At 41.5% G+C, this 18,318-nt stretch overlaps 1 protein-coding gene across 2 annotated transcripts in view; it reads right to left on the reverse strand.

The window, feature by feature from the left end:
* The window catches only part of atg16l1 (ATG16 autophagy related 16-like 1 (S. cerevisiae)), a 62,702-nt gene extending 45,343 nt beyond the window's left edge, over window positions 1-17,359 (reverse strand). For both annotated transcript variants that reach the window (XM_038961697.1, XM_038961696.1), the window contains exons 1-4: window positions 17,071-17,359; window positions 6,662-6,773; window positions 6,445-6,538; window positions 5,972-6,077 (exon numbers count right to left, since the gene is read on the reverse strand). In XM_038961697.1, the coding sequence (XP_038817625.1) occupies window positions 5,972-6,077; window positions 6,445-6,538; window positions 6,662-6,767 (306 nt within the window). In that variant the 5' untranslated portion in view covers window positions 6,768-6,773; window positions 17,071-17,359. The remainder of the gene's footprint in view (window positions 1-5,971; window positions 6,078-6,444; window positions 6,539-6,661; window positions 6,774-17,070) is intronic.
* Between the last annotated feature and the right edge of the window lie 959 nt (window positions 17,360-18,318).

Consider the following 18,318-nt stretch of genomic DNA (forward strand, 5'->3'; position numbering starts at 1 on the left):
CTGTCCGTAAAGCAGGATTGTGTTGAGGCACAGATCTGGGGAAGGTTACCAAAAAAAAAAAAAAAATGTCTGCAGCATTGAAGGTCCCAAAGAACACAGTGGCCTCCATTCTTAAATGGAACAAGTTGGAACCACCAAGACTCTTCCTAGAGCTGGCCACCCGGCCAAACTGAGCAATAGGTGTAGAAGCGCCTTGGTCAGGGAGGTGACCAAGAACCCGATGGTCACTCCGAAGCACTCTTAGCAGTTGATGTTACTCTTCAATAACACAGACCCCAAAGCAAATCAGGGGGAGGAAAATAGGTTTATTCAAAGAGAACAAATCATGCGGGGAGGTAGATGTTCATTCTCCCCTGTGCTTCGCTCCTGTGATTCTCTCCACAGAACAAAGGGACAGGATGTAGTTTTATAACCCAGCCCTAGCCTGTAATTGACCAATTTGAATTCCTTGCCAATGGCTAAATAACAAGTATCCTATTTCAGGTTCAATGTATAAACAATTCAGACCAATGAGAACTTGCCATGTAGCTAGGAGTCCAGGACTGAAATTTCTCCCATGTCTCTGACCCATTGATCATTAATCCCCTGTTACAGACAAACCACTATTTCCATTGATCGTTAGTACGCTTGAATTTTAGTCCTCTTGACCTTTAGTCCTCTACATTGTAAGAATATTTTGAAGATAAATACACAACTCCACCAATCAGGCCTTTATGGTAGAGTGGCCAGACGGAAGCCACTCAGTAAAAGGAACATGACAGCCTGTTCGAAGTTTGGCAAAAAGCACCTAGACACTCAGACCATGAGAAACAAGATTCTCTGGTCTGATGAAACCAAGATTGAACTCTTTGGCCTGAATGCCAAGCGTCACGTCTTGAGGAAACCTGGCACGGTGAAGTATGGCGGTGGCATCATGATGCTGCGGGGATGTTTTTCAGCCACAGGGACTGGGAGACCAGTCAGGGTCAAGGCAAAGATGAACGGAGCAAAGTACAGAGAAATCCTTGATGAAAACCTGCTCCAGAGCGCTCTGGACTTTAGACTGGGGCGAAGGTTCACCTTCCAACAGGACAACGACCCTAAGCACACAGCCATGACAACGCAGGAGTGGCTTCGGGACAAGTCTCTGAAAGTCCTTGAGTGACCCAGCCAGAGCCCGGACATGAACCCGATCGAACATCTCTGAAGAGACCTGAAAATAGCTGTGCAGTGACGCTCCACATCCAACCTGACAGAGCTTGAGGATCTGCAGATAACAGCGGGAGAAACTCCAAAAATACAGGTGTGCCAAGACTGTAGCGCCATACCCAGGACTCAAGGGTGTAATCACTGCCAAAGGTGATTCAACAAAGTACTGAGTAAACGGTCAGAATATTTATGTAAATGTGATATTTCAGTTCTAAAAACCTGTTTTTGCCTTGTCATTATTGGGTAGTGTGTGTAGATTGATGAGGGGAAAAAACGATTTAATCCATTCTAGAATAAGGCTGTAAAGTAACAAAATTTGGAAAAAGGGGTCTGAATACTTTCCGAATGCACATTTTTAAATTTGGGGTCTGCTTGATGTATATATTTTTTTAATGGAGATTCTGAACTACCATGATTGGTTGGCCTTAGTTGGTGATGATCACTTTTACTAGATTTATGACATATTTTAGCCTCACTCCCTAATCTTAACACCCACCGCCTCTACTTTTTAGATAAAACCTGTCTCCCCTCAGTTAAGACTACAGAATATTCTGCTATAGTAATTTCGGACCATTCCCCCCACATTATGCCTAAGCTCTTACTCCGAACAGAAGAAAATAGTAGAATTGGAGATTTAACAGGACCATATTGTCTAACAAAGAATTCTGTGACTATTTCAACCAACAGATGTATTCATGACGACACCTCTCCCTCTCTTCTTTGGGAGAGTGCCAAAGGTGTATTACGGGGAAAGAATTTCTTACAATGCTCATTATGGTGAAACAAAGAACTGAAACTTCAAGAACTACTGGACTTAATCCTGGCAATAGACCACCAATATGCAACTTCCCTATTCCCTGAATTATACGCAGAGGCGCTAAAACTTCAAACTCAATTTAACCTACTTTCCACTGATAAAGCAGAGTTTCTGTTGCAACAAACAAAGGGGACGTACTTCGAATATGGTGACAAGGCCAACCGCCTTTTGGCACACCAACTAACGCTTAAAATCTCATCTTATTTCTCAGGTATATGACTCTTCCCATAATATTGCAAGTGATCCCTCTAATATTAATATAACTTGTAATTTTATTCCAACCTCCACAAATCCAAACCACCATCAGATAATACAGCTATGGACAACTCTTTAGATATTCCATCCATTGATAGCTAAGTTATGGACATGAGTAAAGTTCTGGATAACCCTCGGCATCTAGATGAGATAAGGGTCTAAAGTTAACGCAAAGTGGCAAGGCCGCAGGCCCTGATGGCTTGCCCTTACGTTTTATTATCCGATCAACTTGCCCCATTACTATTAGATATGTTCACCGACTCAATAGCACAGGGCCCCCCCGATGCCAATTCAAGCCTCCATCTCACTAATACTCAAGATAAAGATCCGGTGGAATGTGGTGGATATCGGCTCATTTCACTTTTGATTGCGGATGTTAAACTATTAGCTAAGGTTCTAGCATGCCGGCTGGAACCCTGCCTTCAGGATGTCATATCTGATGATCAAACGGGTTTCATCAAAGGCCGACAACTGCTCTATTCTACTCCTACGGCTAGCGTACACACTGACTCAACATTGAAAATAATTCCCTCTCCAGAGGGACCCGTCAAGGGTTCCTTACGTCCCCGCTCCTGTTTGCACTTGCGATAGAACCGCTTTCCTTGGCCTTAAAATCCTCATCATTCACTGGAATAAACCAAGCTAATGAAGAAAAAAAAGTGTCACTGTATGCAGATTATCTACTATTATAAATCACTAACCCTGTGAACGGTCAATAACATACAGCATATTTTAAACACATTTGGATCACTCTCAGGTTACAAATTGAACGTTTTCGGTCAACCCCGCTGCCAAGCAAATTCCCCCTGGAACACTGCCTTTGTCTGTCACCCTCTGGTTTTTCCTATTTATGTGTGAATACAACACATTCTCTGGCTATCCTCCATAAAACTGACTTTGCAAGTCTAGTCACACAAGTTAAAGCAGACTCTGCCTCGCTCCTTAGCTGGCAGACTCCAATCTACAACATTTTACCTAGGTTTCTATACCTTTTTCAATGTCTTCCAATCATTCTGCCGGAATAATTTTACACCAAGTTGGATAGGTTCAGTCATTTTTATCTGGTCAGGCAAATCACCTAGGATACGTAGAGCAATACTTCAAAGAATTTACTGCTTTACTTTTGGGCAGCCAATACACAAAATTGTCTGGTGTAATGCGCCAAGTACCAACTGGCGCTCAGAAGCACACTTCTGCCAATTATCCTCCCTTCCTGCTCTTACTTGTGCCCCACTGTCCTGGTTTCCTTCAAATTATACTGGAAACCCCATTGTGCTCGCTACTTTGAAGATCTGGAGACAATTGTCAACATTTTAGACTTTCAGCCCTATTTGTAACAGACACCTATTTTTATCCTCCAAACTCGACCAGGTTTGTTTTGTGGCGAGAGAGAGGTTTGGTATGTTTCAAAGAAACACGAGCAAAGGAAATTGGACCGGTGGGAATCTGTACTTTGATCTGATGAGTCCAAATGTGAGATTTTTGGTTCCAACCGCCGTGTCTTTGTGAGACGCAGAGTAGGTGAACAGATGATCTCTGCATGTGTGGTTCCCACCGTGAAGCATGGAGGTGGTGTGATGGTGATGGGGTGCTTTGCTACTGACACGGTCAGTGAATTACTTAGAATTCAAGGCAAACTTAACCAGCATGGCTACCACAGCACTCTGCAGCGATACACCATCCCATCTGGTTTGGGCTTAGTGGGACTATCATTAGTTTTTCAACAGGACAATGACCCAACACACTTCCAGGCTGTGTAAGGGCTATTTGACCAAGATGGAGAGTGATGGAGTGCTGCATCAGATGACCTGGCCTCCACAATCCCCTGACCTCAACCCAATTGATATGGTTTGGGATAAGTTGGACTGCAGAGTGAAGGAAAAGCAGCCAACAAGTGCTCAGCATATATCCAGGATGTTTCACATCCGGACGTGATTGGGATTCCCACAAGGCAGCAAGTCCCATAGGCAGTCATTGTAAATAAGAATTTGTTCTTAGCGGAGGTGCCTAGTTAAGTGAAGGTTAAATAAAATAACATGTGGGAACTCCTTCAAGACTGCTGGTTGAGAGATTGCCAAGAGTGTGCAAAGCTGTCATAAAGGCAAAGGGTGACTACTCTGAAAATCAATTATATTTAGATTTTTTTTAACACTTTTTGGTTACATGTGTTATGTCATAGTTGACATCTTCACTTTAATTCTACAATGTAGAAAATAGTTTTAAAAAAGAACCCCTTGAATGAGTAGGTGTCCAAACTTTTGACTGGTACTGTATATGTACATATGTATATTTATATATTATTTCCAATTGTATATTTTAATTTTATATGCATGTTGCTTTTGTTGTTAAGGGAAGGGAGGTGTATATGAGGATAAAAGGATGTTCTGTTAATTTGTATTTATTTTCATGTCCAACAAAAATAAATATTTATGTATAAAAATAATTTGAATTTGGCAGTATGTCAAACTGGCTTCACAACCGCAGATCACGTGTAACCATGCCTGCCCAGGACCTCCACATCTGGCACAAACAAAGAATTTCTGCACAAACTGTCAGAAACCGTGTCAGGGAAGATCTGAGTGATCGTCGTCATCACCAGGGTCTTGACCTGTCTGCAGGTCGTAACCAACATCAGTGGGCAAATGCTCACCGACGCTGGCGAAGTGTGCTCTTCACAGATGAATCCGGGTTTTAACTGTACCGGGCAGGTGGCAGACAGCATGTATGGCATCGTGTGGGCAAGCGGTTTGCTGACGTCAACGAGTACCCCATGGTGGCGGTGGTGTTATGATATTTGCAGGCATTAGCTACGAACAAAATTGCATTTTATCGATGGCAATTTGAATGCAGAGATATCGTGACAAGATCTGAGGCCCGTTGTCGTGCCATTCATCCTCCACCATCACCATGTTTCAGCAAGATCATGCACAGACCCATGTCGCAAGGATCTCTACACAATTCCTGGAAGCTGAAAATGTCCCAGTTCTTCCATGGCCTGCATACTCACCTGACATGTCACCCACCGAGCATGTTTGGCATGATCTGGAGCGACGTGTACACTAGCGTGTTCCAGTTCCCGCCAATATCCTGCTACTTCGCACAGCCTTTGAAGAGGAGTGGGACAACATTCCACAATCAACAGCCTGATCAACTCTATGCGAAGATGTGTCACGCTGCATGAAGCAAATTGTGGTCACTCCAGATAGTGGTTTTCTGATCCACGCTCCTACTTTTTATTTTCTGAAACCATCTGTATTCCCAGTCACGTGAAATCCATAGATTAGGGCCTAATGAATTTAATTCAAATTTACTGAATTCCTTATAATGAACTTTAACTCAGTAAAATCTTTGAAATTGTTGATTGAGTTTATATTTTTGTTCTGTGTATGAAGTGGTTTGTTAATTTAAACCTGTTCTATTTTTGCCTCAAACCGGGGCCAGTTCGTTTTGAGAGGAAATGAGGAAGCAAGGATTTGGCATCTAGTAACATTTTCAGACACAGCCAAGGGGTGACCAACCCTCATTCTGGAGATCTACCCTCCAGATTTCACCCCAACCCTAATCTAGCACACCAAATTCTACTATTTAGCTGCTCCCCGGAACCTCAATTAGCTGAGCCAGTTTAGGGTCGGCGCGAAAGCCTACAGTGTAGTTCTCCAGAGGAAGATTTGGCCTGGACGTTGGACGGGCAGGAACAATAAACACGCTAACCTCGCCCCGTTTCTTATGAAGCTCTGTCAGCTCCTCCTGGTGCCTGATTCGCATCTGGGCCATCTCCTGCTGTAGGTTGTCACTACGACTCGAGTCCGCCCCCGGGCTGAGGAACCAAACACAAATGGTTAGACAAGGTCACAAGCAAGGTTAGTGCGATCTGGGATTCTTGGGAAATCCCTACCCTAACCCGACCATAACCCTTACCTAACCGTTTCAACGTCAATGTGGTGACTAAGATTTGGATGTCCCAAGGATCCCATTTAGACTTTCTCACAAGCAAGGGATTTCTGGAACACCATCCCCTCTAATGCAAACAACGGTTCATATAACACTTCTAAATTAACCTCTATCCCCTAGGCACTCGAGTAGATCTAAAAGGACTGGAGTGGATAGGTATAAGCAATATGGTAGTAGCTTGACTTCGCAACACACACAAACAAGTTCAAAGGTCAAATCCTGGGGATGCCTACCTGCCGTCATGTCTGTTCTGAAAGTCATATTTGTCCGACTGGTATCTCTCTGAAAGAACAGCCTGTAGATCGGACTTCTCCAAGAGACGGTTATCTGAGACAAACACAAAAAGGTACTTTAAAAACACACTTTCTGGGATAACTGCACAGGCAGCAGAACTAAAAACCAGTCAATCAATAGCATCTTGAGCACTGAGACATGGTATGTGGCTCTAACATTGGTGGATGATCTCCTCGAAGGCCTGCCTCTGCACACGGTCCCTCTGCTTCAGCTGCTCTCCGACGTGCCTCTTCCATGAACACTCCACACGACGTTCTGCCATCACCACCTGCACACACACCCACCAAGAAGTTAATACAACCGTCACACCCTGTCTCGTGAACCCATTTCAAGAGAAAGCATCTAGGCAAAAGCATCTAGGCACACCACGGCTTCCAATATTAAGTAATATTATATCAAGTAAAGCCAAGTCTAATAAGAATAAATGGGCAAGGCGGGTACTGCTGCTTCATCCTTGATTGAATAAATAAATTCATGTCCCATTTGATTCTGAAATCTTTCAAAATGCCATACATGCTGACCAAACCGCTCACACGCATTTTGATTTCGTAACCCCACACACGATCAGGACATGCAGGTTGAAATATCAAAACAAACGGAATTATATTAATTTGGGGACAGGTCAAAAAGCATTAAAGATGTATGGCAATTTAGTTAACTTCTCTAGGGTAGGGGGCAGCATTCGGAATTTTGGATGAAACGCATTCCCAAATTAAACTGCCAGCTACTCATCCCCAGAAGATAAGATATGCATATTATTAGTAGATTTGGATAGAAAACACTGAAGTTTCTAAAACGGTTTGAATCATGTCTGTGAGTATAACAGAACTTATTTAACAGGCGAAACCCGAGGACAAACCATTCAGATTTTTTTTTTTATGTCACTCTTTTCAATGGATTTTCATTGGGAATACAGATTTCTAATTGACCTTCTTGTAGTTCCTACCGCTTCCACTGGATGTCAACAGTCTTTAGAAATTAGTTGAGGGTTTTTCCTTTGTGTAATGAAGAAGTACCGCCATTTTGAATCAGGGTCACTTGAAGTGTCCTGTTAGATAGAGGCGCGTGACCAGAAAGCATGCTACAGATTGTTTTAATCCTCTATTGAACACAGATCATCCCGTCTTCAATTTTATCTATTATTTACGTTAAAAAATACCTAAAGTTGTATTACAAAAGTAGTTTGAAATTTCTTGGCAAAGTTCACAGGTAACTTTTGAAATATTTTGTAGTCATGTTTCACGAGTTGGAACCAGTGTTTTTCTGGATCAAACGCGCCAAATAAATTGACATTTTGGATGGATATATATATATATATATATAGACGGAATTAATCAAACAAAAGGACCATTTGTGATGTTTATGGGACATATTGGAGTGCCAACAGAAGAAGCTCGTCAAAGGCATGAATTATATCTTTATTTCTGCGTTTTGTGTTGCGCCTGCAGGGTTGAAATATGCTTATCTCTTTGTTTACAATGGTGCTAACTCAGATAATAGCATTGTTTGCTTTCGCCGAAAAGCCTATTTGAATTCTGACATATTGGCTGGATTCACAACCAGCGTAGCTTTAATGTGTGATTTCATGAGTTGGGTTTTTATAGTATTTTATTTGAATTTGGCACTCTGCATTTTTACTGGCTTTTGGCCAAGTGGGACGTTAGCATCCCACATATCCCAGAGTAGTTAACTAGCTTGCTGTTGCTAGCTAATTTGTCCTGGGATATAAACATTGGGTGCACAAGGTCCTCAACTCCGACAATTAATCCACAGATAAAACGGTAAACCGATTTCGTTTCTCGTCATCTCTCCTCCTTCAGGCTTCTTATTTTGGACTTAATACGGCGGTTGGCAAACTAAAGCATTACTACAACCTACCGGAGTATGGACCGTCATCTTTTGCTTATACCTATCCACTCCAATCCTTTCAGATCTACTCAAGTGCCCAGGGGATAGAGGTTAATTTAGAAGTGGGCATTGGTGTTATAAGAAACGTTGTTTGCATTAGAGGGGGATGGCGGTCCAGAAATGACCCACGAGGGTATATGCTCCTAAAAACCAATGAGGAGATGGGAGAGGCCGGACATGCAGCGCGTTGCGCGTCACAAAAAGAACAGATTTCTATTTTAGCGTCGGGCCGCTGATGCCCGCGAGTAGCGTGGGTGCAATGACTGCAAAATAAATGCACACATGCATTTAATTCAACGCTCGCGCAAGTGACGTGTCCGGTCTGGTCAGCATGTTAGGTGGAATATCAATACAAAAAAATAAACAGACTGGAGCCAGAGAGAAAGAGGTGAAGCGACAGGGTTTACTAAGCCCAAAAATCTGTCCACGAAAATAAGACCACGAACTGAGGAGTTTTGTATGGCGGTCAATGAGAGTCAAATTAAGTCGACAAAATGGAAATGCCAATTTGCTATTTGATCAAATAGAAGTTTTGAAATGGTTAGGTTGTTAAGAATGCACTGATGTGGACGCATGTGGCATTTCGTCAACGGAATAAAATGTACTTATCAGAGTTGTGCCTGTTGTTCAAACTGGGACAGTTGAAGTCGGAAGTTTACATACACTTAGGTTGGAGTCATTAAAACTCGCTTTTCAACCACACAAATGTCTTGTTAACAAACTATAGTTTTGGCAAGTCGGTTAGGACATCTACTTTGTGCATGACAAGTAATTAGTCCAACAATTGTTTACAGACAGATTATTTCACTGTATCACAATTCCAGTGGGTCAGAAGTTTACATACACTAAGTTGACTGTGCCTTTAAACAGCTTGGAAAATTCCTGAAAATTATGTCATGGCTTTAGAAGCTTCTGATAGGCTAATTGACATAATTTGAGTCAATTGGAAGTGTACCCGTTGATGTATTTCAAGGCCTACCTTCAAACTCAGTACCTCTTTGCTTGACATCATGGGAAAATCAAAAGAAATCAGCTAAGACCTCAGAAAAATAAAACGTAGACCTCCACAAGTCTGGATCATCCAATTTCCAAACGTCTGAAGGTGCCACGTTCATCTGTACAAACACCATGGGACCACGCAGCCGTCATACCGCTCAGGAAGGAGATGCTTTGTTTCCAAGAGATGAACGCACTTGTGTGAAAAGTGAAAATCAATCCCAGAACAGCAAAATGACCTTGTGAAGATGGAAGAAACCGGTACAAAAGTATCTATATCCACTAGAGGTCGACCGATTAATCAGGGCCAATTGCAAGTTTTCATAACAATCGGAAATCGGTAATTTTAGACGCCGATATTGCCGAATTAAATTTTTTTGTTTTGTTTTTTACACCTTTATTTAACTAGGCAAGTCAGTTAAGAACACATTCTTATTTTCAATGACGGCCTAGGAACGGTGGGTTAACTGCCTCGTTCAGGGGCAGAACGACAGATTTTTACCTTGTCAGCTCAGGGATTCAATCTTGCAACCTTACGGTTAACTAGTCCAACGCTCTAACCACATGCCTCACGAGGAGCCCGCCTGTTACGCGAATGCAGTAAGAAGCCAAGGTAAGTTGCTTGCTAGCATTAAACTTATCTTGCAAAAAACAATCAATCATAATCACTAGTTATAACTACACATGGTTGATGATATTACTAGTTTATCTAGCGTGTCCTGCGTTGCATATAATCGATGCAGTGCGCATTCGCGAAAAAAGGACTGTCGTTGCTCCATCGTGTACCTAACCATAAACATCAATGCCTTTCTTAAAATCAATACACAGACGTATATATTTTTAACCTGCATATTTAGCTAAAAGAAATCCAGGTTAGCAGGCAATATTATTAACCAGGTGAAATTGTGTCACTTCTCTTGCGTTCATTGCACGCAGAGTCAGGGTATATGCAATAGTTTGGGCAGCCTGGCTGGTTGCGAACTAATTTGACAGAATTTTACAAAATAATGACATAACATTGAAGGTTGTACAATGTAACAGGAATATTTAGACTTACGGATGCCACCCGTTAGATAAAATACGGAACGGTTCCGTATTTCACTGAAATAATAAACATTTTGTTTTCGAGATGATAGTTTCCGGATTCGAACATATTAATGACCTAAGGCTCGTATTTCTGTGTGTTATGTTATAATTAAGTCTATGATTTGATAGAGCAGTCTGACTGAGCGTTGGTGGGCACCAGCAGGCTCGTAAGCATTCATTCAAACAGCACTTTTGTGCGTTTTGCCAGCAGCTCTGCTGTTTATGAATTCAAGCCTATCAACTCCCGAGATTAGGCTGGTGTAACCGATGTGAAATGGCTAGCTAGTTAGCGGGGTGCGCGCTAATAACGTTTCAAACATCACTCGCTCTGAGACTTGGAGCAGTTGTTCCCCTTGCTCTGCATGGGTAACGCTGCTTCGAGGGTGGCTGTTGTCGATGTGTTCCTGGTTCAAGCCCAGGTAGCGGCGAGGAGAGGGATGGAATCTATACTGTTAAACTGGCAATACTAAAGTGCCTACAAGAACATCCAATAGTCAAAGGTATATGAAATACAAATCGTAGAGGGAGAAATAGTCCTATAATTCCTATAATAACTACAACCTAAAACTTCTTACCTGGGAATATTGAAGTCTCATGTTAAAAGGAACCACCAGCTTTCATATGTTCTCATGTTCTGAGCAAGGAACTTAAACGTTAGCTTTCTTACATGGCACATATTGCACTTACTTTCTTCTCCAACACTTAGTTTTTGTCATATTTAACTTCTTGAAAATAGGGGGCGACATTTTCGTTTTTGGCTAAAAAACGTACCCATTTGAAACTGCCTATTTCTCAGCCCCCAAAACTAGAATATGCATATAATTATCAGATTAGGATAGAAAACTCTAAAGTTTCCAAAACTGTCTTAATATTGTCCGTGAGTTAAACAGAACTGATATTGCAAGCGAAAACCGGACGAAAATCTAAACCGGAAGTGTATTTTTTTTGAAACCTCAGTTCTGAGGCCTGTCTAACGAGCATTTAAAGGGATATCAACCAGATCTCTTTTTCTATGGCTTCCCTAGGGTGTCAACAGTCATTAGACAAAGTTTCAGGCTTTTATTTTGAAAAATGAGCGTGAAGGGGCAACATTGCGTAAGTGGATAGGTGGGGGCTCTCAGAGTGAGCTCTGCGTAACAGAGAAATGCGGCCATTGTTCCTCCCATTCGCAATGAATAAGCAACACTCTCGGTTGATATATTATCGAATAGATATTTGAAAAACAACCTTAGGATTCATGATAAAAAACGTTTGACATGTTTCTGTGGAATTTATGGATATTAATTGGCATTTTCGTATGCGTTTTGGCGAATGCTCTTTATGGTGGATTTTGGCGCATAACGAACGGGAGGTATTTGGATATAAAAGTAATATTTATCAAACATAAAGAACATTTGTTGTGTAACTGGAAGTTTCGTGAGTGGAACCACCCGAAGATTATCAAAGGTAAGCGATTAATTTGATTGCTTTTATAACTTTCGTGGCCAAGCCAAGCAAGCTAATATAAGGCTAAGCTAATGTAGCATAGAATGCTACACTCACAAAAGCTTGGATTTCTTTCGCTGTAAAATATATTTTCAAAATCTGACACGATGGGTGGATTAACAACAAGCTAAGCTGTGTTTTGCTAGATTTCACTTGTGATTGCATGATTATAAATAGTTTAAGGAATATTTTTTAATCTGATACGTTTGGAAATTTCTCTCTTCCGTTCAGGACCTGAATGAGGCACACTTTTTTTCTTCATGACGCACAACCCAAATGGCGTTTTTTTGTGATAAAAGTAATATTTATCGGACAAAAAGAAGATTTGTTGTGTAACTGGGAGTCTCGTGAGTGGACACGTCTGAAGATTATCTAAGGTAAGCCATACATTTTATTGCTTTTCACTCTTTCGTGACATGCTGATTTGGGATTAGCTGATTTAGCATTAAAAGCTACACTCACAAAAGCTTGGATTTCTTTCGCTGTAAAATACATTTTCAAATTCTGACACGATAGGTGGATTAACAACAAGCTAAGCTGTGTTTTGCTATATTTCACTTGTGATTGCATGATTATAAATAGTTTTAGGATATTTTTGAATTTGGCGCTCCTGCAATTCAGCGGTTGTTTAGGAAAGTGATCCCGGATACGGTATGGGTATTGACCAAGTTGAACATGTTTCATTATTTATTTGAGGCTAAATTGATTTTATTGATGTATTATATTAAGTTAAAATAAGTGTTCATTCAGTATTGTTGTAATTGTCACTATTACAAATAAAAAAATACAAAATCTGCCGATTAATCGGTATGGGCCTTTTTTGGTCCTCCAATAATCGGTATCGGCATTGAAAAATCATAAACGGTCGACCTCTAATATCCACAGTAAAACGAGTCCTATATCAACATAACCTGAAAGACCGCTCAGCAAGGAAGAAGCCACTGCTCCAAAACCGCCATAAAAAAGCCAGACTACGGTTTGCAACTGCACATGGGGACAAAGATTATACTTTTTGGAGAAATGTCCTCTGGTCTGATGAAACAAAAATAGAACCGTTTGGCCATAATGACCATTGATATGTTGAGGTAAAAGGGGGATTTTTGCAAGCCAAAGAACCCCATCCCAACTGTGAAGCACAGGGGTGGCAGCATTATGTTGTGGGGGTGCTTTTCTGCAGGAGGGACTGGTGCACTTCACAAAATAGATGGCATCATGAGGCAGGAAAATTCTTCGGATATATTGAAGCAACATCAAGCCATCAGTCAGGAAGTTAAAGGTTGGTTGTAAATGGGTCTTCCAAATGGACAATGACCAAGCATACTTCCAAAGTTGTGGCAAAATGGCTTAAGGACAACAAAGTCAAGGTATTGGAGTGGCTATCAAAGCCCTGACCTCAATCCTATAGAAAATGTGTGGGCAGATCTGAAAAAGCCCCGACTCAGTTACAGCAGCTCTGTCAGGAGGAATGGGCCAAAATTCACCCAACTTATTGTGGGAAGCTACCCGAAACATTTGACCCATGTTAAACAATTTAAAGGCAATGCTACCAAATACTAATTGAGTGTATGTAAACTTCTAACCCACTGGGAATGTGATAAAAATAAATTAAAGCAGAAATCTATTATTATTTGGACATTTCACACTTAAAATAAAGTGGTGATCCTAACTGACCTAAGAAAGGGAATTTTTACTATGATTCAATGTCAGGAATTGTGAAAAACTGAGTATAAATCTATTTGGCTAAGGTGTATGTAAACTTCCGACTTCAACTGTATCTGCCCTCTCAATGTCTAGAATGGTCCCACCTGATCTCGCCGCCCATCTTTGAGAACATGCATTTCTAATGTTAGAGCGGTCACTTGACCATCTTGACAATATAATAGATCATATTTGCTATATTACCACGGTCAAAGGTTGAATTCAAAGCCTGTATCTCTCATAACCACAAACTGCTTTGGTTGGAAGGCACAATAAAAAACACAAATATAAGTCGTCATATGCTTCGTAAACAACGGGTGTAGACTAACATAGAAATGGTAACTTACAGGTCCTTGTCCAACAGTTCAAAATAGACAAAAAAAAAAAAAGTGACACGGGGAATAATTACACAGTGAACAACAAGGGACTACAAAAAAAATAATCGTCCCTTTTTCAGGACCCTGTCTTTCAAAGATAATTCGTAAAAATCCAAATAACTTCACAGGTCTTCATTGAACCATAAACAATTAATTAACATGCACCTGTGGAAAGGTCGTTAAGAAACAAACAGCTTACAGACGGTAGGCAATTAAGGTCACAGATATGAAAACTTAAAGGACACTAAAGAGGCCTTTCTACTGACTCTGAAACCCCCCAAAAGAAGTGTCAGAGTCCCTGCTCATAGTAGTTAAGAAATTCATGTCAGCAGGCAATATTAACTAAGGGGGAAAAAATTGTCACTTCGCTTGCGTTCAGTGCAAGCAGAGTCAGGGTACATGCAGCAGTTTGGGCAGCCTGGCTCATTGCGAACTGTGTGAAGACCATTTCTTCCTAACAAAGACCGTAATTCCTTTGCCATAATTATGTAAAATTCTGGCAAACATTGAAGGTTGTGCAATGAAACAGAAATATTTAGACTTAGGGTTGCAAAGTTGTTAGATAAAATACAGAACGGTTCCGTATTTCACTGAAAGGATAAACTTTTTTTCTCTCGAAATTATAGTTTCCGGATTTTACAATGTTATACCAAGGGCTCGTATTTCTGTGTGTTTATTATAATTAAGTATATGATTTGATAGAGCAGACTGACTGAGCGGTGGTAGGCAGCAGCAGGCTCGTAAGCATTCATTCAAACAGCACTTTACTGCATTTGCCAGCAGCTCTTAGCAATGCTTGAAGCACAGTGCTGTTTATAACTAAGCCTATCAACTCCCAAGATTAGGCTGGCAATACTGAAGTGCCTATAAGAGCATCCAATAGTCAAAATTATATGAAATACAAATGGTATAGAGAGAAACAGTCCTAATAACTACAACCTAAAACCTCTTAACTGGGAATATTGAAGACTCATGTTAAAAGGAACCACCAGCTTTCATATGTTCTCATGTTCTGAACAAGGAACTTATACATTCGTTTTTTTACATGGCACATATTGCACTTTTACTTTCTCCTCCAACACTGTTTTTGCATTATTTAAACCAAATTTGACATGTTTCATTATTTATTTGAGACTAAATTGATTTTTATGTATGTATTATATTAAAAGTTAAAATAAGTGTTCATTGTTCATTCAGTATCGTTGTAATTGTCATCATTGCCTATATATAAATAAAAAATATCGGCCGATTAATCGGTATTATCTTTTTTTGGTCCTCCAATAAATTGGTTTTGGCGTTGAAAAATTATAAAATCGATCGACCTCTAGTAACAACACCTGCAAAGGATTAGTACAAAGTCGCTGGACCAGACAGGACTGGCAAAAAGTGCTCTTCACTGACGAGTCGCGGTTTTGTCTCAACAGGGGTGACGGTCGGATTTGGGTTTATCGTAGAAGGAATGAGCGGTACACCGAGGCCTGTACTCTGGAGCGGGATCGACTTGGAGGTGGAGGGTCCGTCATGGTCTGGGGCGGTGTGTCACAGCATCATCGGACTGAGCTTGTTGTCATTGCAGGCAATCTCAACGCTGAGCGTTACAGGGAAGACATCCTCCTCCCTCATGTGGTACCCTTCCTGCAGCCTCATCCTGACATGACCCTCCAATGCCACCAGCCATACTGCTTGTTCTGTGTGTGACTTCCAGCAAGACCGGAATGTCAGTGTTCTCCTATGCCCGCGAAGAGCCCGGATCTCAATCCCATTGAGCACGTCTGGGACCTGTCAGATCGGAGGGTGAGGGCTAGGGCCATTCCCCCCAGGAATGTCCAGGAACTTGCAGGTGCCTTGGTGGAAGAGTGGGGTAACATCTCACAGCAAGAACAGGCAAATGTGGTGCAGTCCATCAGGAGGAGATGCACTGCAGTACTTAATGCAGATACTGACTTACTTTAGATTTTGACCCCCCCCCCCCCCCCTTTGTTCAGGGACACATTCCATTTGTTAGTCACATGTCTATGGAACTTGTTCAGTTTATGTCTCAGTTGTTGAATCATACCTTCATACAAATATTTACACATGTTAAGTTTGCTGAAAATAAAGTTGACAGTGAGAGGGCGTTTCTTTTTTTGCTGAGTTTAGGTAGGGGTAAAGTGACTACGCAACAGCATAGATAAGACAGTAGCAGCAGCGTGTGTTAAAGTGTGAGGCATCAATATGCATGTGTGCAGGCTCATGTAGTGTGTGTGGTGGGGTGTCAGTATGTGCGAGCGTGTTGGTAGAGTCCAGTGTGTGTGCATAGAGTATGTATAATAGTGCAAAAAAAGGGTATATGCAGGCAGTCAGGGTAGCAATTTGATTCGCTATTTAGCAGTCTTGTTTAGCAGTCTCATGGCTTGGGGGTAGAAGCTGTTAGGGTACTGTTGGTTCCAATTGCCATGAGGTAGCAGAAAACAGTCTATGGCTTGGGTGACTTGAGTCTGAAAAAAATGTTGGGCCTTCCTCTAACACAGCCTGGTAAATTAGAGGTCCTGGATGGCAGGGAACTCGGCTTGCTAAATAATTTGCCAGAGCAGTAACAACGTCATGTGGTGTTTGTGAAAAGCATAACCTTCCGATTGACTGCGCAAACAAGCACTATACACAATCATAAACAGCTAATTAACCTGTCAACTTTGAAGATTATGGTAGCCCGCTCTGGTCTAACTAGGATATTGTTAGCAAGCTAACGTTTACTAGCTAAAATTACGCCAAATGCCTCCTACATTAACTAGCTATTAGCCAGCTAGTTAAAAATACATAACGTTAGTTTATGTAGCTAATGTTTGCTAGCTAACGATGCATATGTATAGTTTTAATTTTACAAAGTTGTACGTTTCGTCTATAGCACGACAAGCTAGCTAGCAGTCTATCTGCTAACGCTAGCTAGCTTGCAAGCTATGTGGCTATGTTTTCAAACACGCAGTCAATAGCTAGCGTGATAGATAGCATCAAGAGGAATGTAAAATGTTAACTTACGTTCGCTAGCTAGCGTAGGTAGTTCCACATCCACTCAGATCATGACATTTAGTCGTTTTCAGCTGCTTACTTGTGCTAAATTGGCGTTAGTTGATGTTTTGAAAAAAGTTTTCCTATTTAAACCACATAGCTAGCTTGTGATACCTAACAGCCAGCTAGCAAACGGTAGCGAATTAAGACAGTCGATATACATCAGCCGAGACGAGCCAAAACTATTTATAAAACAAACAGAAAATCATCTCGGATTGCACATTTTGGTCACAATAAACCAGGTGTAGGTACAACTTCTTCTTCTGTGAGTTTTATGGCGGACTACATCCCAAATATATGTATTGGCGCCACCAACTGGACGGGTTTAAAAAAAGAAAGGGGGAAAAAATCTGATCCATACGTGATAGAGAAACGAACTTAATCCACCCAAATAAAAATTGTAAATTGACCAAAACAAAACTCCCACTTCGTCCTTCTTTCAAATCTCCATATCTCCCTTCTCAGGCTGTAGTAGCCTGTCTAGCCCACAAACTAGAATCAGGGCGCCCACTCTGACAAGGTTAATTGACCCACAGTCCCACATGGTGACATGATATCATTGACGTGACGTACAAATGAGCGATAGAAAACCGATCACGCAAATGTCACCAATACGATTTTTTTTGTGCGGGCGCCCTGTGCCGCCCCCGGCAAGTTGCCGCCCTGGGCGGCTGCCAATGTTGCCTCTACCTAAATCCACCACTGCCTGCAGCCTGCAATGAAGGCCTATCCACCACCATGGACATATCAGGAGCACCATTCAAACCCTCAACCCTTTTAACAGCTGCTGCATATGAAATGCTCTGGACAACCTTAACTTTGGCTACATAATTTTCTTTCACCCTTGTCGGGCATTCAAAAGACGTGGTTTCATGGTTCCCATCACAATTGCAACATGTTACATTTTCATCACTTTTATAACACATGATATGATCTTTTCCACAATTTGTACATCTCAGTTTCTCCCTTCTGCAAACACTTGCAACATGACCAAAAGCTTTACAATGATCACACTGCATTTGTAACGGATGTGAAATGGCTAGCTAGTTAGCGGGTACGCGCTACTAGCGTTTCAATCAGTTACGTCACTTGCTCTGAAACCTAGAAGTAGTGTTGCACCTTGCTCTGCAAGGGCCGTGGCCTTTGTGGAGCGATGGGTAACGATGCTTCGATGGATGTCAGTTGTTGATGTGTGCAGAGGGTCCCTGGTTCGCGCCC

The sequence above is a fragment of the Salvelinus namaycush genome, chromosome 23 (genome assembly GCF_016432855.1).
Source record: "Salvelinus namaycush isolate Seneca chromosome 23, SaNama_1.0, whole genome shotgun sequence".
Lineage (NCBI taxonomy): Eukaryota > Metazoa > Chordata > Actinopteri > Salmoniformes > Salmonidae > Salvelinus > Salvelinus namaycush.